We start from the raw sequence: 23,124 nt of genomic DNA, 5'->3' as shown, positions 1-23,124 counted from the left end.
TCAGACTCTATATAGCATGATCATATGAATAAAGATAACGAACGGCCTTCTTGAAATCACTACACCTCAATACTAATCAAACTGTCTAGGGTCAATGGTCTCGTAGTCTGAGGTGTTATCTGAGCTCACTGTCTCACAACCAAGAAAATTAAGGAGCCTGGACACAAGGGTGAGGTTGGAACGAAAGTTTCATAAGCAAAAGAAAGAAAGTTCTCCACAGTGGAGAGGGGACCCGAATGGGCTGCTGTTTTCACAGATGAATCCAAAAGCTTTTATGAGAAACTCCCCTCATCTCTGTAGCTGTTTGTGTAACTTCGCTTATCTATGAAACTGTCTGTGTAACTCTCTTTATCTGTGTATGTCTTGGGTAAGCACAAAGTGCAGTTTCTCTTGTTTGTGTAACTGTGGGTCTGTTTTAGGTAAGTCCCCCACCTCCCTGTGCAAGTTCCCATGGAGCCCACCACATAAATGCCTGAAAAGGGGAGGAAATTTTTTCCTGAAAGCCTGCTAATCACACAAAGAACAAAGGCTCTATGCTGGGCCTTGCTTTCTTATCAGTGCAGCTGCAGTTTGTTTTTTTCCCAGGTTGCTCTATTTATGCTTGTAGCTGTGATTTTTTCAGGCTGTTTCTCAGAGGACTAGCCTTAGTGGTCTGCCTAACTGATTTTTCCTTTTCTTCTCTCTCACTATTTCAGCTTATTTAAAAGACAAGCATGTTGGCTTGTTTCTGGGTCTGCTTTGTGGATCTGCAGTCCTATTATACCTGGCACAGAAGCTATAGCATATGCTCTTTGGGACAGTAGGGAAGCACTTGCCTAGAAAATCAAGAGGGTTGTGTTCCAATTCTGTTTTGGCCCCCAGTTAGTCCCCCTAAGTAAGACATCTTCTCAAGATCCTTATTTCCTCATTAAAAACAATAAGTGAACTGGACTTGTTCTTTAAGGTCCTTTCTAGAACTGTGATTCTAAGGTGACTTGCAGGTTCATCTAACAAGACATAACACTCATAGTCTGTTTATGTTAAGTCACTTTTCAAATATTTATTATCAGAAACCATCCAACATGAAATATGAATTATTAAAATATTTTTCTCCATATGTTTCAAGTCAGAAACAGTAATTCAGAACTCAGCTAGCATCCTGATTTTTTAAATCAAAATAAGATGACCAGAATCATAAAACTTAGCATTCACAGTATTCAATCTAGAAGAAATATAATTAATAGAATGTTAAAGCCAAAAGAGCATTTGACAGACAGAAAGAGAAAGAGGAGAGAGAAGGGGAGGAGAAAAAGAGAGAGGGAAAAGAGAAAGAGAGAAATAGAAAGAGAGAGAGAGGAGGAGGAGGAGGATTGAGAGATGGAGAGTTTGAGATTGAGACTTCTCATGAAATATATTTTAATGACAATTACTCCTTAACAACTGTGCATTGAGAATATTTGAACATATTGTTATAAGCTAGGGGAAAAAAGTCCAGCCCAAATGTGAAAACACAGAACTAAAATGATTCTGAATTTCCTAAAGACATATTTTGAGAAACAGAAAAATTCTTTCCCACTTCTCTATCCCCCAGTACCAAAAGGGAGCATTTTACGTTATGCACATCTCGATAATATTTTATAGAAAATAAATGCCAAGATATTTACAATTTAATTTAATATTTCTTCTTCAATTTGTTTTTTATAGCAGACATATTAATTTCATTTTGAACATGATATGCCAAATACCCTGAGCTTCCAGGAATGAAGTCATGTAGCTCCCCAAGGAATTTCTTCATGGCATCAATGGATATATAACCTACAAAATAAAATAAAAAATATATAGAGATATATTTGAAACCCTCTCATACTATTTGCTTTTCAGTGTCTTTGATTTATTAGAGTTAAGACTTCTAAAGAATGTTTTTAGAAAAGAGGTAAAAAGAAGAAATAATACCAGTGAGAAGATGTTCCACAAAACCTTATAACTATCAGGGAACACCTCCTCTTCCCCTTCCCACAACTTTCTGCCACCTTTTAAGAGATTAAAAGGTGGATTAAAGCCGCTTTGACTATTGAGATTGTGATGTCTAGGTTGGGGCTAGAACATGAAAGTACGCAGACCAAAATAACTGGGAAGTGTATCTAGCTTAGAGGGTAATCACTTAGAACTATCCATCCAACCAGCTACTAACAGTGCAAAGAGTTCATCTTCCCTGTTTCAGCAGGTAACACTTTCCTGCACTGCTAACACTGGAATAGGATTAAAAAAATAATGAAAAATCTATATTACTGCTCAGTCAACAAAGATAATGGATAAGAGTAATTTTGATGTCAATTAGTTATCTAAAATAGATATGAGTCATATAAAAAAACACTGCCTAGAATGGAGACGGTTTAAGGACTCTATCACTAAGCAATATTAATTTGATATCAATTGCTTACTATTTAAATGATTACATTTTATGTGTAACACAAGTGTTTATGGCTTTTACTAAAATTGAAATCTAATTTAAAAGTAAATATTGTATGAAAAAATTCTGGTAGAGCTCAAGGATGACTGAATTTAGAACACCGTACCATCAAGATCAACAGGATATCCATGCATACTGTTTAATCATTTCTAATAAAAAATAATAAATTCACAGTTAATAAATTAACTATGAATCCAAGCATATAAAATTGACTAGTATCTTTAAAGATATTTTAATCATGGTCATTTACTTTAGGAGCTCTTCAAGCACTATTACTATACTCTATGAGTTCATAATCTTTGCCTAATGGCTATGTATCTGTGTAAAATAAACTAGTGCAGAAAAATATCACTATTAGTGTTTAGTTAATTGCACACATACACTGTGTGAAACCTCTGAAGATGTGCGAGGATAGGAATTTAAAAATTACTACATTAGTAAAAAATATTCCTGTAAGTATAAGAAGGATAGGATATTTATAGCATCAGAAATAGATTATTGTAATTTTTGAATAGGTAAGGACTTTAGGATGAAGTGGACAGAAACCTAATTTAAACTAATTTAAACAAAAGGGGAGTTTACTGGAAGGACATTGCCATATCATCCGAGCTGTGAGGATGGCAGGCATATTGCTGGGACTCAGAGTTAATTAGAACCAGCTACGATCGCTCTCAACCAGTCTGAAGTTTTTAGGGTTTTTTTTTCCTGGTCTGTGTGTGTGTGTGTGTGTGTGTGTGTGTGTGTGTGTGTGTATGTGTGTGTATTTTTTTTTTTTTTTTGACAGGGTCTTATTTTGTTGCCCATGCTGGAGTGCAGTGGCACTATCACACCTCACTGCAACCTTGGTCTCAAATTTTTCTCTATGCGTTAGCCTCATTTTCCTTTTTGGAAGCAAGTTGGCTTTCTTTTCATGGTAGAAAATATGGCCAATGACAGCTCCTAAGTTTTACATCTTAGACTTTTGATCACCTAAATGAGAATGACTTGATTTGCTATGTTCCATATCTAAAAATCCAGACAAAGATCTGCCATTAGCCCAGTTCAAATCAGGCATTCACTCTCAAAGCAAATGTTGAGGGTGGGGAGTAAGCTCATGTTTAAAAAAATGTCTGTTCCTGTGTTATCCAGATAAACTGGGAGGGAGAAGGGAATTCCTAAGAAAGCACTCCTGGCAGACAGTCCCACATGCATCTGTGATAGCCAGCCACTCAGTGGTCCCAACTGATCCCCACCTCCTGATATTCACAGTCCACTACCATTTTGTACTTGGTTTGATCTGTATAACCAATGGCATATGACAGAAGTGATGCTATGTCACTTCTGAGAGTCAGATGTGAAAAAGACTAAGGCTTTTGTCTTGGACGTGCTCTTTCTTATTCTTGGATTTTTTACACTGAGGGAAGCAAACTACCTACCATGCTGTGGATAGTCTTTACGGAGAGGCCCATTTGGTGAGGAGCTGAAGCCTTTGGCCAAAATCCAGCAAGGACCCAACACCTGCCAATAACCACTTGAGTGAATTTTGAAGTGGCTTTTCCAGTCCCAGTTGTACATTGGAATGACTGCACTCTAGCTGACAACTTGACTGCAACCTTACAAAAGGCTATGAGACAGAAGTACCCAGCTAAGATACTCCTGGATTTCTGACCTTAGAAACTGAAATAATAAATGTTCACTGGGCCGGGGCAGTGGCTCATGCCTGGAATCCCAGCACTTTGGGAGGCCAAGGCAGGAGGATTGCTTGAGCCCAGGAGTTCGCGACCAGCCTGGGCAACCCCGTGAGACCTCATCTCTATAATAAATAAATAAATAAATAAATAAATAAATAAATAAATAAATGTTCATTGTTTTAAGCTGCTAAGTTTCGGAGCACTTTGATTTACATCAATAAATAACTAATATAGCATCTATTATAGATTTCCAAACTTTTATCAGAACCTTTTGATTAGAAAATTGTTGCCAGCAAAGTATTTACAATTATTAGTAATTGCTTTCTTACTCTTATTAATCACATATGTAACTGTCAGTCAGAACTTCTTATCATGGGTGATAACAAGTGATATTAGTCTGAGAGAATTTAATTCCAGTCAAAAGCTGAAAACAAAAAATCTTTTGATGTTTTAGGGGATATTTGGCGATGTCTAGGGACATTTTTGGTTGTCACAACTGGGGGAGAGATTTGTGCTGCTATTGGTATCTAGTGGGCAGAGGCCAAGGTAAATATTCTATAATGCACAGGACTGACACTCTCCTACCCTCGCCCAAACAAAGAATTATCTGGCCTAAAATGCCAGTAGCACCAAAAGTGAGAAACCCTGTTCTAGGCTATTGCCCCAACTTGTATTTTCTATAAATAAAGACCACAATTAATTCTATTTTCAGAAATTTAATAGTCAATGAGTTGAACCCAACCCATGCCGAGGAAGAGATAGTCAAGTTTTAGTCTCAAAAATTGATACCACAGCCTAAATTAGAACTCTTAGTCACTAAGTGTTTAATTAACACAAGCTGATTTTTTCCAACAAGAAGTTATTCCTTCCTGTGCAAGCAGATGGGTATGATAAAAAAGAGAAGTACTTGTCATTTCACATCAAAATTAAAAACAAATAAATTACCTCTAAAAATGAAGATTTCTTTCAAGAAATTGCTATTATTTAATGCAGAAATACAAAAAAGCAAATTTATCCAATTGAGCAAATAAAAACATTAAAAATTTTTACTTTAGTTCTACCAATAAAATTCACAATAGAGTATTACCACAGATTGAAATTATACTTTTAAAATTGTAATTTTTAAATAGTTTTAAAAAATTTGTTTTTGTGTTACACTGTTATGTCTTTTTGAACAATCAGACTGTTTCTTTATCCAGAAATAATACATAAAGCAGCACTATCACATGTCCAAATGTAGGTATATGTCCTTATCTATGGCTGATTTTAATATTTATCATTGTTCTTTTAAATATATTAATAAATGTTTGGTAAGTCCAAATGAACAGGGATAGTAATATGGCAAGACATCTAGGATCTAGGAAACTGGCTCTGCAAGAGGTAGTTTTAACATTGCTAAATAAAGAGAAAATGATGAATACACAAATTATTTTTTAAATAAGTGTTCAAAACCCATACTTTAAAAATTGCTCTTTTAAAAACAATTTTTAAAAAAATCTTTATTTTTAAAATTGTTATCAATGACTCCACTGAATACTACTCAGATCAAAGTATCTAAATATCCATCTCACTCAACACAATTCAAACCCCAATGGCCACTTTTCAGTTGGTCCCCTTGGTTCTACCCTCTCAATGTCAGCTGTGGTTAGTTGTCTTCTCTTTATGTAGGACACTAGCATAGGAAACCCAAATATGGAGTCCACGGACACCTAGGTAATCCATGTATAGGCTTCTGGGCATCTGTGAGCCTTTTACAATTATATGTAAAGTTTGTGTGTTATGTTTTTTGTTTGGTTTTTAAAAGACATATATTTGATATTGAATGGAATGGCAGTGTGTGTGTTATGTTTGTATGTGTGTATGCTAAGGAAAGGGGCCTGTGTTTCATCAGATTCTCAAAAGAAACTATGATTGGGGCTGTTCATATAATTTATCTTCCAAACTAGGACACTTGAGAATTAAAAACTAATGCCAGACCAACAGCATAAACCACATGTAAATAGGGACATGCGGTCACCCTACCTTGATACCATTGTTTTAGCACAGAAAATATAAAAGCATATTCCTGGGTCAATTCTGCAGGTAATTTACTCAGTATGTAAAGGATGTCTCCTCCATTACCATGCTTAATAGAGAAGGCTCTACTTTCTAGGCATTTGAAATACAACAGCTTTATTCAACACAATATTCCCTTGTTTCTTCCCTACCTGAGTTTACTGTAAATTTTATTTTAAACTACCTGTTACCATGTTGTTAACTGGGTAATTCTGTAGAGGGAAATACATCTGCTTTTCTACAACTGGAGTTCTTATAAAATGCTTTTCTGGGCTGTAAAATAAAACATATAGAAAGTCACATATATACTATATATATCTCTATATGTATTACATTTATATTAAAATATATTTATAAATACTTATAATAAATATTTACATTTACTATAGTATATTACACCACATATGTATATATTTGGATTTGTTTTACAAGTGAGAACTCATTCCAGGCAATATATATAGTGATTTTTAAAAAATATATAAAATGCTTCACAAATATGCATGTCATCCTTGTGCAGGGGCCATGCTAACCTCTGAATAGTTCCAGTTTTGGTATATGTGCTGTCAAAGTGAGCACATATATAGTAATTTCATTGCTCTTTGATCAGACTTCAGTCTTAATGGGGGAAAATGTTAATTATGAACTTCTTTTGTGCTTTTAAGTAATATAAAACCCCATATAGATATTTTGGTGTTCTTGGCCACTTTACAAAACAAGTATTTGAGTCTATAGAGTCCTGGGTCTTTTTCTCAATACCCCTGAAAGTACACTAATGCAATATTATATATTCAGACAAAATACACATATACATATGTAATATTAAATCTGCCAAAAGAAAAGCATAGTAGATTCTATTTTAAATGATCACAACATATTTGTTAGTGTTCAAATAATTGGGCCTCTATTAACTAGTACTCCCACAGTTTACTATAACAAATAAAAACCGATGTCTGGGCCCGGCTCAGTAGCTCATGCCTGTAAATCCAGCACTTTGGGAGGCTGAGGCAGGTGGATCACCTAAGGTCAGGAGTTCAAGACCAGCCTGGCCAACATGGTAAAACCCCATCTCTACTAGAAATACAAATCAGCTGGGTGTGGTGACATGCACCTGTAATCCCAGCTAATCGGAAGGTTGAGGCAGGAGAATCGCTTGAACCCAGGAGGCAGAGGTTGCAGTGAGATAAGATCGTGCCACTGCACTCCAGCTTGGGCAACAGAGTAAGACTAAATCTCAAAAAAAAAGAAAAAAATTGATGTTCTAATTATACAATTATAAAATCTAAAAAAAAATTATGTTCTAATTTTTAAAAGCTAAAAGGTGGCCAGGAACAGTGGTTCACACCTGCAATCCTGGCATTTTGGGAGACAGAGGTGGGTAGATCACTTAAGGTCAGGAATTTGAGACCACCCTGGCCAACACGGTGAAACCCTGTCTCTACTAAAAATACAAAAATCAGCCAGGTGTGGTGGTGGGCAGCTGTAATCCCAGTTACTTGGGAGGCTGAGGCAAGAGAATAACTTGAACCTGGGCGGTGGAGGTTGCAGTAAGCCAAGATGGCGCCACTGAACTCCAGCCTAGATGACAGAACGAGACTCTGTCTCAAAAAAAAAAGCTAAAACGATCTCAACTAAAAGATCCTATTTTCATTCATGTCTTTTTGAACAGTCACTATTTAAAAGTGACAATGTTTACTATACTTAGACCACATATAACTAATAATATAATTGTATAAAAAGAAAAACCTCAATAATTAAAAATTGGAGTCATCCTTAAATTTATTATTTTCCTAAAACTCTAGAAGTACACTGAGTAATAGCAAAGGCTTTATTTTCCATTTTTAAGGCTGGGTGCGGTGGCTCACACCTGTAATGCCAGCACTTTGGGAGGCCGAGGGAGGTGGATCACCTGTGGTCAGGAGTTCCCGACCAGTCTGGCCAACATGGTGAAACCCTGTCTCTACTAAAAATACAAAAAATTAGCCAGGTATGGTGGCGCACACCTGTAATCCCAGCTCCTCAGGAGGCTGAAGCAGGAGAATCACTTGAACCTGGGAGGCAGAGGTTGCTGTGAGCCGAGATTACGCCATTGCACTACAGCCTGGGCAACAAGAGCGAAACTCCGTCTCCAAAAAAAAAAAAAAAAACTTCTATTTCATTTAAACTCTCCCAAAAGAAACTACTCATTAGGATGAAATCCTACAAATAAAGCAAAATTGTGTTCCCAGAAAAGTCAGGGACCACCCATTATTTATTTCTGGCCAAACAATAACAGAAAAAGGGAAAAGAGGTTGGGGGGGACAGATGAAAAGGAAGACATATTGTGAAAGAAGGAATACTTTCATTACTTTATAAGTCTCGCTCTGTCGCCCAGGCTGGAGTGCAGTGGTGCGGTCTCGACTTACTTCATGCTCAGGCCTCCCGGGTTCACGCCATTCTCCTGCCTCAGCCTCCCGAGTAGCTGGGACTACAGGCACCTGCCACCACGCTTGGCTAATTTTTTGTATTTCTAGTAGAGACGGGGTTTCATTGTGTTAGCCAGGATGGTCTTGATATCCTGACCTTGTGATCCGCCTGCCTCAGCCTCCCACAGTGCTGGGATTACAGGCGTGAGCCACCGTGCCCGGCCAGAATACTTTCATTATTAACAAATGATATGACTATGCACCCTGAAGAGCCAAGAGAATCGATTAAAATATCCTTAGAATCTTAAGGAATTCCAAATGGGTAGATATAAGACCAATACCCTCAATTCAATAACTCAGAGTGGCTGCTTTCGCTGGTAAAGTGGAGGTATCTTCAAGGAAATCAGAACCCGTGGTGATCCCTGGCAACTCGATCTGTTTGGGGCTGTTTCTAAACATTAGGGAATGGAAACTTGGTGGCGGCCCTAAGTAGCCTGGTTTCAGGCTCTCATGGATGCACTCATAGAAGGTGATACCTGTATGCTACCTTGTGAAAAAACCCCAGCAACTCCAGTTTCAACATATTGAGGAGATGCTTCTGTTGCTTCCCATTTTGCCCATATGAAGACATCAAAAAAGGACTTAAGGATTCAAGAGACGTCTTATGTTAAAAAAAGAATTAGATTTTTGGAAGAAAAGCTTACAGGAGCTCAATTAGATGAAGAAACAAGTTTTGTGGAATAGCAACAAGTAAATAAGGCCTATTATGTATATTGAAACATTTGCATTGATAGAGATAATTTAGAAAGCCAATCAGATAAAATGAGTAAACACAAGTCTGAATCTTTAAAAGTACTGAATGAACAGATGCAATCTAAAGAAGTAGAACTCTAGCTAAGGACAGAGGTGGAAACTCAGCTGGTGATGAGGAATTTCCATCTACCTTCATCAAACTGGGAGGTGGAAAAGTTAAGCTGTGACCTGAAGATCCATGGTTTGGAACAAGAGTTGATGAGGAAAGAATGTAATGATCTCAAAATAGAACCACTCAAAAACCAAACAAATCTCTGTATCAGGAAGACAATCTGAAGAGCAGAGATCTCTGAAGAGTAAGAACTTGAAGTGATAATACGCAGAATGCATAACTGGCAACTGAGGAGATAAATGTCTAATTTATATCTGGTGACTCAAGTGCTAGCTGAACTATTAAGAAAACTGAAAACCCCAACTTCAATCAAGACAGCCTGCACCTCAGTAGGATGCATTGAAGACCCTTGCAAAGATGGCACAAAACTGCACATGATTAACTTTACTGCAACATGTACAAGACATCCCCTTCTCTCACCAAATGGCAAAGCTCTTTGTTATACTACATCTTCCCCTTTACCAGGAGATATAAAGGTTTTATCGGAGAAAGCAGTCCTCCAACCACGGACAGATAATGAGAGAGCCATTCCTAATGAGGGCACATACTCTTATGGCAGAAATTCTCTGGAAGATCATTTTGAGTATTCCCAATCCCTCCTGACACTAGTGAGACAGCATTTAGGGAAATTAAAAGTAAAATTTTGGCCAGGTGTGGTGGCTCATGCCTGTAATCCCAGCACTTTGGGAGGACAAGGCGGGCGGATCACAAGGTCAGGAAGTTGGACCATCCTGGTTAACACAGTGAAACCCTGTCTCTAGTAAATATACCCAAAAAATCAGCCACGCGTGGTGGTGGGCGCCTGTAGTTCCAGCTACTCGGGAGGCTGTGCCAGGAGAATGGTGTGAACCCAGGAGGCAGAGCTTGCAGTGAGCCCAGACCGCGCCACTGCACTCCAGCCTGGGCGACAGGACGAGACTCCGTCTCAAAAAAAAGAAAAAAAAAAAGTAAAACTTTGCCTTTTAACCAATGTGCCACCACTGCATTACTTGGATCAACATAATCAAAATTTCCTTTATAAGACTTAACTCTGAAGAGATTTATCATTTCATCACAAGGACACTATCTCTCAGTGGTTCTTTCAAGAAATTACTTAACAAACTAAACGTAGATATTGATTAAAGTTTTGGAGAGTCCTTTAGTACATGCATTTGAACGTACTGTATGATATTATGTAGTTTATTTCTAGTATGAAAGAATACCCTCCAGCTCCATATTCTAAGAAACAGTTATATGCTACTATTTTTTTTTTTTTTTTTGGTACATGGCTTCACTGTTTCACTTTGGTTGAAGCACAGTGGAATGACCACAGATTGCTCACTGCAAACCTCAACTCCTAGGCTTAAGCAATCCTCCTGCCCCAGCCTCCCAAGTAGCTAGGACTACAGGAGTACACCACTACACCCAGTTAATTTTTTTTTTTTATCTTTTGTAGAGACTGGGTCTCTCTGTGTTGCTCAGACTGGTCTTGAACTCCTGGCCTCAAGCTATCCTCATGCCTCAGCCTTCTAAAGTGCTGGGATTACAGGTGTGAGCCACCATGCCTGACCTGCTACTATACTAATTAATAAATACCTTGGGCCCAGAAGTTCAAGACCAGCCTCAGCAACATAGTGAGATGCCATCTTGACAAAAAAAAAATTAATTAGGCTGGGCAAGTTGGCACACATGTAATCCTAGCACTTTGGGAGGCCTAGGAGGGTGGATTGCTTGATGCCAGGTGTTTGAGACCAGCCTGGCCAACATGGCAGAAACACATTTCTATTAAAAATACCAAAAACAACTGGCCATGCATGGTGGTACACACCTGTAGTCCCAGCTACTCAGGAGACTGAGGCATGAAAATTGCTTGAACCCAGAAGGTGGAGGTTGAGAGGTTACAGTGAGCCAAGATTATGCCACTGTACTCCAGCCTGGGTGACAGAATGAGACCCTGTCTCAAAACAAATTTTTTTTTTTTTTAATTAGCCAGGTGTGGTGGCACACATCTGCGGTCCTAGCTACTCAGGAGGCTGAGGTGGGAGGATGGCTTGAGCCCGGGAGTTCCAGATTGCAGTGAGCTATGATCATGCCATCTCACTGCAGCTTGGGTGACACAGCAAGATCTTGACTCACATGCACACACACACACACACAATTAAGTAAATAAATACATAAATATAAGTTGTTTAAAAAGAAAAAAAAAAACTCCTCTTTATACCATAATTTCCACATCTGAGAATTTACATGAAGAAAACTATCAAAAAAGTAGAGTAAGATTTATTTTTAAAAAGATGTTCATGGAGGTGTCATAAAAGTAACAAATTGTAGGCCAGGTGTGGTGGCTCATGCCTGTAATCCTAGTAGCATTTTGGGAGGCTGAGGAAGGAGGATCTCTCACCGGGGAGGTTGAGGTTGCAGTGAATTGAGATGACACCACTGCATTCCAGCCTGGGGTCAGAAAAAGCTTTTGTCTCAAAAATAAGTAAATAAATAAATAAACGTGTTAAACAAACAAAATGAAATGCCATATGCTGCCATTTCACATCATAGTATCAAATAAGATTTTTCGACTAGGCCTGGTTTATGCCTGTAATCCCAGCACTTTGGGAGGCTGAAGCAGGTGGATCACTTGAATTTGAGACCAGCCTGGGCAACATGCCGAAACCTCATCTCTACTAAAAACACAAACAATTAGCTGGTGTGGCGGGGTGGCATGTGCCTGTAGTCCCAGCTGCTCGGGAGGCCGAGGCACAAGAATTGCTTGAACCCAGGAGGCAGAGGTTGCAGTGAGCGAGATCACACCACTGCACTCCAGCCTGCACTCTAGACTCCAGAGGAAGATTCTGTCTCAATTAAAAACAAAAAATGAAGGTTATTACTGGGAGAGGCTTTGGGAGAAATTAGGATTTTATACTAATTCTGTACTGCCTGATTTTTGTACATCAAGTTTGTATGACGTAAAAAAAAAATCAATGTCCCTAGTAGTATGCTAACAAATGCTCCAGCAGGTAAATTGAGGGTATATTTTATCTATGTTCGCACTGCACCCTCTGCTGTTTCCACAAAGAAAAGGCTCAAAGTAGACACCTACCCAGGGTTTATTCATATCCTTTGTCCATTTTTGTTGTTTTTGGATTGGACGTATTTTTCCCAGATTTGTAATACCTCTTTGTATACTAAGGAAATTAGCCTTTATGGGAGAAAAACTTGAAAAATTATATAAATTACATCACTACTCTTTATTTTGAAGAATGATAACTACTGTTTGATCATTTTTATTACAGTAGCTAAATACCAGACTGCAGGGTACCCCAGTCCCATCCTCCCCTCCTCCGATTCTACTCCTGGCTTTCTTTCCGTGTCCTGACCAAAAATCATAGAGTGCTTTGACTGCTCTGTGAGACAGCCCAGTGCAGGGTTTTCCCAGCGGGCTTGAACTCAAACCAGGACCTTAAACATTTCTAGGCACTGATAAAAGTATCTAGGTTGCTGCTCAAAACACTGAAAGAAACTGGCCTCAGCCCTGAGCCAGATTCCTTAAACCCTCATACAAACTCCATACCCAGAACCCCTCACTGTGGATATACCTAGGTAGAACACCCCTTTTATCTTGTCCATTGTAAGGATTGGTGCAGTAATCTGCAAGTTCCCTCAATAAATGCTTTAGACTGATTACTCTACTTAGTGGTTTTTTCTTTAGAATCCCAACTGACCACAACTTGGGACAGTCTGGGGCACCCCCTTGTAGGGACTCCCCTGCCTCCACTTTTAGGTTGACTCTGGCCACAGGTTTGGAGGATAAAACATACACTTCTGAAGAATCAATGTTCCCTATGAATATTTGAAAAACAACTGAATTGGAAACCATGGAACTAGAACTAGATCATGTATAAGCCTGCAATGAGAAGGCCTCTCATAAATTGGTCCTAATATAATGGCAAGGCCATGTTTGTTTGTCTTTTTAAATTAATTTCTTGTTTTTCTCTGAGACAGAGTATTGTTCTGTCACCCAGGCTAGAGTGCAGTAGCGTGATCACGGCTTACTCCTGGGCTCAAGTGATCCTCCCACCTCAGCCTCCAAATATCTGGGACTACAGGTATGTGCCACTATGCCCAGCTAGTATTTTAAATTTTTTATAGAGATGGGGTATCCCCATGCTGCCCATACTGGTCTCAAATTCCTGGGCTCAAGCGGTCATCCGGCTTCAGCCTCCTTAAGTGCTGACATTACAAGCATGCGCCACAATACCCAGTCTAAATTTAATTTCTTAAACCAAAGTAATATATTACAAGCAATTTGGACAGAAGAGGGGAAATCACTCGCCACTTTTCATCCTAATAAAATTACTGCTAATATGTAGTGTATTTCCTTCCAAGTAAAAAATATATTTTAAGATTCTTTTGTAGTTCATAAGCATGATGATTGGGTTTTCACACAGAGAAGCATATAATTTTTAAATAATTTGTTAACTGTTATCATAACATACATAAAGTCCTTGTTTCCTTTCTGAAGAGACAATATAGTGTGCTATACTATGAGATAGTATAGTATGCTACATAGTAAATACGTAGTATAGTATTTAATGACTGACATTTAAATGAATGGGCTCTGACTCACTTCAAATCCTGCTTCTCCCCTACTTAATAAAAGTTTGTATGACTTTGGGGAGATTGCTTATCTTTCTAATCATAGATCTCTTTTTTTGTGTAATGGAAATGATTATAATGCTATCAATATCATAGGAAAACTGAAAATTAAATGAGATAAGCACACAATCAGTGCTCACAGATGTCTACACTGAATTGAGTATCAGTGAAGTTTATGAATTCAGTACCTTTCGGATAATTCTTTTATGTGCTCTGTTGCAAGTTCGCTGTTTTCCCCAAGGGTCTTTATTTCATTTGGTATTACTTCATCATGCTGTGGATAGAAAAATAAATCACATTTTAAAAAATCATCATACCAATGATCCAATCAGTAATGGTTCTAAAAAGGAAAAATAAACTGGCAATATATATATCAAAAGCCATAAAATATTTACACATTTAAGTCCACTCAATCTAGCTTGGTGGAGAAAAATTATAAAATTTTGTCCACACACATATAATTATACTATATATTTTTAGAGACCCATAAAGAAGATGAGAATTTTAAATATACCAGCTGTGATTATGTCAGATAAGCAAAACTTTGACTGATTTTATTCTCCTTTCAATTATTGAAATTTCCTCTAATGTGGTTATATTACTTTTTAGTCACAAAAATAAGGAAACAAAAAAACTTGCTACTAATTTAAACTTTCTTAAAATCCTTGACTTAAGGATTCCTGGGCTTCCTGTGAGCTACAAATCAAAACTGTAAAATAAGCTGAACAAATTATATTTCTCCTTCAAAAGGACAGTGAAGTATTTAGCTGTAAAGATATAAAATAACTCAATGTATGTTAAGCTTTTCCTAAATATTTTGTGAAAGCAACTTAGATACTGGTGTCTATCACATAATCTATTTTATATACCATTATGAAGTTTCTTTTCTTTTCTTTTTCTTTCTTTTTTTTCTTTTTTTTTTGAGACAAAGTCTTGCTCTGTCGCCCAGGCTGGAGTGCAGTGGCATGATCTCTGCTCACTGCAACCTCCACTTCCCGTGTTCAAGCAATTCTCCTGCCTCGGCCTCCCAAGTAGTTGGGATTACAGGCACCAGCCACCACATCTGGCTAATTTTTTGTATTTTTTAGTAAAGACGGGGTTTTGCCATGTTGCCCAGGCTGGTTTCGAATTACCAAGCTCAGGCAATTAGCCTGCCTCATCCTCCCAAAGTGCTGGGATTACAGGTGTGAGCCACCACGTCCAGACACTATTAAGAAGTTTCTATATTTATATAAAAACTTAAATCCACTCCAAACAATAATAATGATAATGCTCCCGAGATTTACCCTTGTTATTGCCATTCGATGAATACCTTCCACTTATATATACTATGGTTACATGATTATAATTGGCTAATACTCATACCAACCAATATTGTGAAAGAATTGACAAACTTTTTTATCATGTAGTAATATAACTTCTAAAGTCAACATCCATACAAGTATGTTCTAGTAATTTTTTAGTAGAAAAAACATTGGATTGGGTTAGAGCTGAGAAAATTTAGCTCCACTTTGCTAATATCTGCCAACGTGTACTAAAACAGGTCATTATATTTTCTTTCCCTTAGTTTTCTCATGTGTAAAGCTAAATGATGAAATTAGTGATCTGTAAACTCTAAAGTTCTGGTAGAGTCAATAATTACCATCAAATAATAACCATTGCATTACTGCTCACGTTCCTGGAAACACTGTGAAAAGTCAAGGATTAGATATTTCAGTCCTTAGTACAACATACTGTTACCTCCTAGAGAAAAGAGCTGAAAGAACTATTATTTTCAGATGATGATACCCTGGGAAGAAAAAGCAAATTAATGACAGAAATATAAAATATATGTTGATAGCCTGATTTTGGACATACTGTAAAGTTTTTCTATATGATGTGGCTGTGGGTTTAAAGTTTAAACAAAATAAAAAATAAAAGTGAAAGATTTTCTCCCTAACTCTTTATTGTGAAAAATTTCAAACGTACCAAAAGGTTAAATAATAGTACAATAGGCCAGGCGCAGTGGCTCATGCCTGTAATCTCAGCACTTTGGGAGGCCAAGGCGGGAGGATCACGAGGCCAGGAGATTGAGACCATCCTGGCCAACATGGTTAAACCCTGTCTCTCCTAAAAATACAGAAATCAGCTGGGTGTGGTGGCGGGTTCCTGTAATCCCAGCTTCTCGGGAGGCTGCAGCACGATAATTGCTTGAACCCAGGAGGTGGAGGTTGCAGTGAGCTGAGATCCCACCACTGCACTCCAGCCTGGCGGCAGAAGGAGACTCCGTCTCAAAAACAAAACAAAACAAAACAAAACAAAACAAAACAAAACAAAAAAGAATAGTACAATAAATACCATATATCTTTCACCTCGATTCACAAAGTGTTAACATTTCCGACACCTTGAGTGCCTCTTCTCTCTTTTTATTTTTGTGGAACCACTTGAAAACATTTGCAGATATGACATTTCCACTCTCTAATACCTGGCATGTGTTTTCTAAAAATATACATTGTTTTATCTTTACAACGCCACTATCACGCTTAAGAAAATAAAATGTAACACAGTATCACCTATTATACAGTTCATTGTTACATTTTCCCAATTGCTCTCCAAATGTCTTTTATTCCTCCTTTTTATGTCTCTTAATCTACTATGGTCCTATTGCTTTTTTTGTATTTGATGACATTAACTGATGTTAGAGTCCAGGTCACTTAATTGTCTTGTGGTATGGTCCATACTCTGGATTTGTCTGAATGTTAACTCATAATTAAATTCGGGTGAAGTGTTTTGAACAAGAATACTACACACATAATACTGTGTATTTATTATATCATATTAGACTGAACATACTGAAAGGTTTCTCCAATATTGGTGATGCTAAGTTTGCTAAGTTAAAGTGGTGCCGGCCAGATCTCTCCATTGTAAAGGTACACTGTTTAACTTTGGAACTAATAACCAATCTGTGGGTGATAATTTGAGATCATGGGTTTAGAATCCATTAATGACCTTATCTAAATCAATTATTATATTGAGGGTTTTAAAAATGGTGATTTTCAATTTTATCTTTCTTTCTATATTCACTAGCTGCTATTTTATAAAGGAAAATTTTCCTTATCCCACCCTTTTCTTCCTTATTTTCTTCCTTCTTTCATTTCTTCCTTCTGTCCTTCCTTTTTTCCTTATGTCTGCTTTTGGAGTATCTCATATATATATGGAATGCTTCACGAATTTGCGTGTTATCCTTGCGCAGGGGCCATGCTAATCTCTATATTGTTCCAACTGTAGTATGTGTGCCGCTGAAGCAAGCACATGGATTCTTTTTACCTAACATATTATAATCCATTATTGTCATTATTCGTTTTAAAGCTCAATTGTTCCCAAATTTGGCTATTACTGAAAGATTTTGAAGTAAGTCAAAAGCATAAGTGAATCTGAGGCAGGATGGCAAAAGCTACAAAACAGCTATTTTTCCAGTATTGTACACATTTTTTTTCTTTTTTTTGGTTAATCAGGCAGCCCCCAAACCAGAATAGGTTCAGATAGACTCTTGTACACATTTATTGAGGGGTGTTATCCAAAACATTGAACAAACAGCAGCACATCACAGAAATTAACCAATCAGAATCTACACTGGCAGTAAAGAACTGGTAAATACTATGCACCGATTATTCTCTTCTTATTACTAACAGAAGCAAATTTTCAAGTTTCTTATGGGAATAATTTTATTTATACAAAATAACCTCAACTTTACTAATGTACTACTATAAAACAAAGTTGAATCAAATAATATTCAATAACAGCATGCCGTTTAAATTTCTTAATCTGGGCCAGACACAGTGGCTCACGCCTGTAATCCCAGCACTTTGGGAGGCCAAGGTGAGAGGATCACTTGAGGCCTGGAGTTCGAGATCAGCCTGGCCAACATGGTGAAACCCTGTCTCTACTAAAAATACAAAAATTAGCCGGGCACGGTGGCACATGCCTGTAATACCAGCTACTTGGGAGGCTGAGGCAGGAGAATCGCTTGAACCTGGAAGGCAAAGGTTGCAGTGAGCCGAGATCGCGTTGCTACACTCCAGCCTGGGAGATAGAGTGAGACTCCGTCTCAAAATAAATAAATAAATAAATACATAAATAAATAAATAAATCTCTTAATCTGACTCACTGGTGCTAACATGTCACAAGTAAACGTTTTAAGATAACTTCGCTTTCAGAAAATGTGAAACTGTCGATTCTAAACAAGTACCTTAATTTACTCTTACCTTTTTTATCAGAAAATGTTGGTCTTGTTCCCAAATAAAACTACCAATTTTTCTTCTTATTTCTGTGATGAGAAAAACAAATCCAATACTGTTTTTTTTTAAACCTTCCGAATTTTGCTTAAAGTCTGAAATTTCTAGGCCAGTGTTATTCTATTTTCAACAAAATCACATAACACGCTTGTTAAAATGCAGATTCCTATTGAATCAGATCTTTGAGGAGGAGCTCTGGAATTTGCTTTTCTAAGAAACTCTCCAGATGATTCTAATACACTTTGCTAATCATTGTTGTAGACTTTTCCTGCTAGAATATATCTACATCTATATTTGTATCTCTATATACATTAGATGTGTGTATGTGTGTGTGTGTATATATATATCATTGAGGTATGTTCATCCACTCATATCTATATTTGTATCTACATATACATTAGATATATATCAGTATCTATATCTGTATCATTAGCTATACATTAGATGTATTTAGTATACATATATAGATATAGATCTGCATATATAGATATATCTATATATAATAATGCATATGTATCTATATAATGCATTAGATATATTAGATGTATATCTAATGTCTATATAACTATGGATATTGATACCTATATAGATATAAAAGAAGGGTGGATGAACAATATGTCTAGTTAACATGGTAGTACAGGAATTCTACAATGGTCCACATGTCAAAGGACAATGTCATCATCCAAACTCAATGATCTCAAAAGTTTTCGCAGTAGCCAAAAGGACAAAAAAGGTGGTATTACTCTAGACTTTTGCTGTCCAGTATGGCAGCCACTAGCTACATGTAGGTACTGAGCACTGGAAATGTGTGGTTAATCCAAAATGAGAGGTGCTGTGAGTATAAAATAAATACAGGATTTTGAAGACTTAGTATCAAAAAAAGAATGTAGGGTATCTCAGTTTTTATAGATTATATATTGAAATGATAATATTTTAGATGTATTAGGTTAAATAAAATACATTCCTAAAATTAATTATACTCAGTTAATTATGTAATTAAGTTTTTTAGAGAAGGGGGTCTCACTATGTTGCCTAGGCTGGAATGCAGTGGCTATTCACAGGGGTGATACTGGTGCACTGCAGCCTCAAATTTGGGGGCTCAAGGGATCCTCCCACCTCAGCCTCTAGAGTAACTGGGATTATAGGTGCATGCCACCTTACTGAGCTATTTTTTATTCTTATTAATGTGGCTACTAGAAAATGTAAAATTCATATGTGGCTCACATTTGCATCTCACGCTTCTACTAGACAATAGGCAGATTTAAAAAGGTATGCTTTTAATTTTTAAAAAGAAGCACGTTTTCATTTAAAACAGATTTTTGAAAATTTAAATACATGTTAATATAAGATGCTAAACTCAAAGGCAGAATAGGAGTGATCATTTAAAATCATGTAAGTAAATAGGAGTGATAAATTAAATCACAGCCATTCTACAATATAAGCTCCTTGAAGGTGGGTATTCACTGATTGGCACAAGTAGTTTTTAAAATCAATTCCCCTATCCAGTCATTAATCGATTTGTGTAACCACTTAGAACAATTTAGTGTTATAAGTAGGTTTCACCAGGACATCGACTATGGAAGGAACCAAATCTCTGGGGTTTCTAATGGCTCTTTTATAGAAATAATTTTTAAGTTATTTGTTTTCTTTTCTTTTTAATACTCTCCTCACTGGGAATATGTACTCAGCTTCAATCTGTCTTTTTGGAGATGAACAGATATCTATTGGATAGGCAAGCTACATATCAAGAATTGGGTAATAATACAAAACGTATCAATGGGGTAAAGTTAGCCAAGGCCAGCCGCAGTGGCTCACGCCTGTATTCCAACCACTTTGGGGGGCTGAGGCGGGCAGATCACTTGAGGTAAGGAGTTCAAGACCAGCCCGGCCAACATGGTGAAACCCCATCTCTACTAAAAATATAAAAATTAGCCAGGTGTGGTGGTGGGTGCCTGTAGTCCCAGCTACTCAAGAGGCTGAGGCAGGAGAATCACTTGAACCCAGGAGGTGGAGGTTGCAGTGAGCTGAGATCACACCACCGCACTCCAGCTTGGACGACAGAGCAAGATTCCATCTCAAAATCATAATAATAATAATAATAAAGTTAGCCCAAAAAAATAGGCAGGATTTGGGTAGGATAAGGAAGGGTGTTCCAAGCAGAGAAAACTAAAAGAACCAATCTCAGAAGCAGTTGATTTACTTTCCCATCGTATTTTCAAGGGGTGCTGAAAAAATTGATGTGAAAGTGCTTTCAAGTGTATTTTAAAAAATACAAATACATGGGTTTATTATCATAACCAATCTTTAAATATCAGAAGAAAAAATTAGGAAAATAATGAAGAGATTCAAAACTAGCAAAGAACACATTTATTAAATGCTCACCACATCAGACACCTTAAAACATTATCTTATTTTTAAAAATAATTGGAAATTATTAAAATAAATAAAGACAGGGTCTCACCATGTTACCCTGTTGCCCAGGCTAGTCTTGAACTCCTGGGTTCAAGTGATCTGCTTGCCTCAGTTTCCCAAAATTCTGGGATTATAGGCATGCCCTACCGCGCCAGGCCTATTATCTCATTTTATCCTCAAAACAACTTCAGAAAAGTAACTTGCTAAAAGATCACAAAACTAGTAAGCATTAGACCCTAGCCCGTGAAGGAAAGATCTGCGTCTGTCTGTCTCTCCATTGAATCCCCAGCACCTACCCAGGTTGCAACCTGGCACACAGGAAGAGCTCAATGAATATGAATAAACAATACATAAACAAAGTCAGGATATACACCCAAGGCAAATTGATCCAAAGTCCATGCTTTTTCCACTTATGTTAAATAGATACGAAATTAAAAAATATGTGACTGAGAACAAAATAAGTACAGTGGAATTTGGCTGTTTCACAGAGATTAGCCGGATTTGACTGTCTGACAGGGATTGGCTGAATGATCTTTGCTAACCTTTATGCAGGCAAGCAGGAGGAAGAATGAAATGACCCAAAGCCACCGAGGTTTTTATTTCGGCATTAGCTACTGCAGAGAGATAGTAGGCATGAAAAACTGTAGCATTATCTTCTATGTAATCAAGGCTCTGATATATTCTAGGAGAAAGAAAGGAAATATTTTAGGTTATGAAACAAACAAGAATGTATTCAACCTTTCAAAAGAATAAATAAATAACTGGAAGTAGGGAGACGACTACATTGATGCATACATCTATGTGTCCTTTTCTGGCAAGGAAGGAAAAACGTATGGCATAAGATACTACTTTCTGGGGGCCTATATCTGGCACATCTCAGCTTTACAGGGTTGGTTAATGACCATATGAATTAGAAAACTTGATCTAAAACAGTCGTGTTTACTAGGCATCAACCGTGGATTGCGCTAGCAGCCTATGGGTCTTATCCATGGTCATTGCTATAAATAGGGATCAATTAATCCTGAGGTGAGGAGCGCTCATGCAGTCAGAAAAACCTTCACATATAGAAAGCAACATCTTTTCTACAGGTGGAGATAAGAAGAGCATTACAAGAAAAAGGCATGCGTGAAGGCACAATAATGGCAGTTGGGGTTGACTGGGCTACGGAAGGCGTGAGAAAAACTGGGAAATAAACAAGGTAGGCACAGACACGATCTAAATCTGTAGTGGAGGGGGGAGTGGGGAAAGGAGGATGTGGTAGGGCCCTGATCTGATGTCTGGTTTGTAAACAAAATCTGCAGCCCTGCGAAGGGGGATCTCAGGGAACAGATTCGAGGCACAGTAACAGCTTAGGAAGTTATTTTGATAGTCCCGTCCAAAAGGGAATTAAGGTGCTACTAAGTTAGTGGCAGTGAGCATAAAGAACAATTACAGGGATCTAATTCATGGTATTCGGCCACTGACTGTTTCATGGCGTAGGGTTGTTATTCAAAATTTTGGAGAATACAGGCCTTGGCGCAGGTATGAAGGGATGTAAGATTTGATTTAGACATTGAATATCAGGGGCCTTCAAGGCGCCACACGCAGGTGTAGAAGCGGCAGCTGGAAACACACACTTGGAATTCAGGAAGAGGCCTGAGGACCAGGGAGAAGCCTGTGACACTGCAGCAGACAGGAAAGGTGGTTGTCTATTTCTTTCCCTCAAATCTAGGACTGAAAACTTGCCCTTTTCCAGCCTCACCCTATCGTCAATATTATTTTTTTTTTAATTTTATTATCTTATTAATTTTTGAGATGGAATCTTGCTCTGTCACCCAGGCTGGAGTGCGATCTTGGCTCACTGCAACCTCTGCCTCCCGAGTTCAAGTAATTCTCCTGCTTCAGTCTCCCGAGCAGCTGGGATTATAGGTGTCCGCCACGGCGCCCCGCCTCATCAATATTAGTGGACTGCAACTTCCTTCCCTAACTCCCGGCTCATCCTAACGTAAGTGGCGCTGCCAGGTGGCCCTCAGTACCTCAGCGTGTCTGGGTGCGAGGCATCACAGCTGAACAAGAAGTCGGCGGCTCGCGGGTCACTGATCGTCCCCCCTTCAGCCACTGTGGAGGTAAGAGCACGGGGTGAACCTATCAAGCACCCTGGACCCAAAGCATCAGAGAGAGGAGGATGCTCCCCTCACCACCTAACCCGCTGCTTCCACTCAGCTTCCTACCCCAGAATTGCCTCAGATCCCGGCTAACGCTGCGGCAAAACCAACCGCGCTGCCCTTGAAACATGGCGTCGCCAAGCCTGCGCGGACGTGAGAGAGGA

At 38.0% G+C, this 23,124-nt stretch overlaps 1 protein-coding gene, 1 long non-coding RNA gene, 2 other non-coding genes and 1 pseudogene across 5 annotated transcripts in view; 2 read left to right on the top strand and 3 right to left on the bottom strand.

The window, feature by feature from the left end:
- Positions 1-1,013: 1,013 nt before the first annotated feature.
- On the bottom strand, positions 1,014-23,099 carry TERB2 (telomere repeat binding bouquet formation protein 2). 2 transcript variants are annotated; one of them, XM_005559419.4, is made up of 7 exons: positions 23,027-23,099; positions 22,832-22,913; positions 21,359-21,498; positions 18,375-18,436; positions 14,319-14,404; positions 6,359-6,447; positions 1,014-1,794 (listed from the first exon to the last, which is right to left on the bottom strand). In XM_005559419.4, the coding sequence occupies exons 1-7, from the start codon at positions 23,088-23,090 to the stop codon at positions 1,652-1,654; spliced, it is 666 nt and encodes a 221-aa protein (XP_005559476.3). In that variant the 5' UTR covers positions 23,091-23,099; the 3' UTR covers positions 1,014-1,651. The 2 variants fall into 2 exon arrangements, with proteins under 2 accessions (XP_005559476.3, XP_073851838.1); XM_073995737.1 differs by lacking the exon at positions 6,359-6,447 and having other exon boundaries at positions 1,670-1,794.
- On the bottom strand, positions 6,647-6,750 carry LOC123574755 (U6 spliceosomal RNA). The gene has a single exon (XR_006699956.1). It is a non-coding gene; the product is annotated as a U6 spliceosomal RNA (small nuclear RNA).
- Positions 9,169-10,631, top strand: LOC102128211 (5-azacytidine-induced protein 2-like; annotated as a pseudogene).
- On the bottom strand, positions 17,318-17,421 carry LOC123574759 (U6 spliceosomal RNA). The gene has a single exon (XR_006699960.1). It is a non-coding gene; the product is annotated as a U6 spliceosomal RNA (small nuclear RNA).
- The window catches only part of LOC102131417 (uncharacterized), a 48,789-nt gene continuing 47,509 nt past the window's right edge, over positions 21,845-23,124 (top strand). Inside the window, exons 1-2 of the long non-coding RNA XR_012414930.1 lie at positions 21,845-22,014; positions 22,635-22,921. This is a non-coding gene — a long non-coding RNA (uncharacterized lncRNA). The remainder of the gene's footprint in view (positions 22,015-22,634; positions 22,922-23,124) is intronic.

Source organism: Macaca fascicularis, chromosome 7 (assembly GCF_037993035.2).
Source record: "Macaca fascicularis isolate 582-1 chromosome 7, T2T-MFA8v1.1".
Classification (NCBI taxonomy): Eukaryota; Metazoa; Chordata; class Mammalia; order Primates; family Cercopithecidae; genus Macaca; species Macaca fascicularis.
The sequence above is the reverse complement of the archived record's forward strand: the minus strand, read 5'-3'. Positions and strand labels throughout refer to the sequence as shown.

Excerpts from the sequence above, each read along its gene's own strand:
- TERB2 (XM_005559419.4), bottom strand. The coding sequence starts at position 23,090 with ATGTTTCAAGGGCAGCGCGGTTGGTTTTGCCGCAGCGTTAGCCGGGAT. Across the intron at positions 21,499-22,831 it reads TCGCACCCAGACACGCTGAG|AATATATCAGAGCCTTGATT; the intron begins GTACTGAGGGCC and ends TCTTTCTCCTAG. Across the intron at positions 1,795-6,358 it reads AGTTAACAACATGGTAACAG|GTTATATATCCATTGATGCC; the intron begins GTAGTTTAAAAT and ends TTTATTTTGTAG.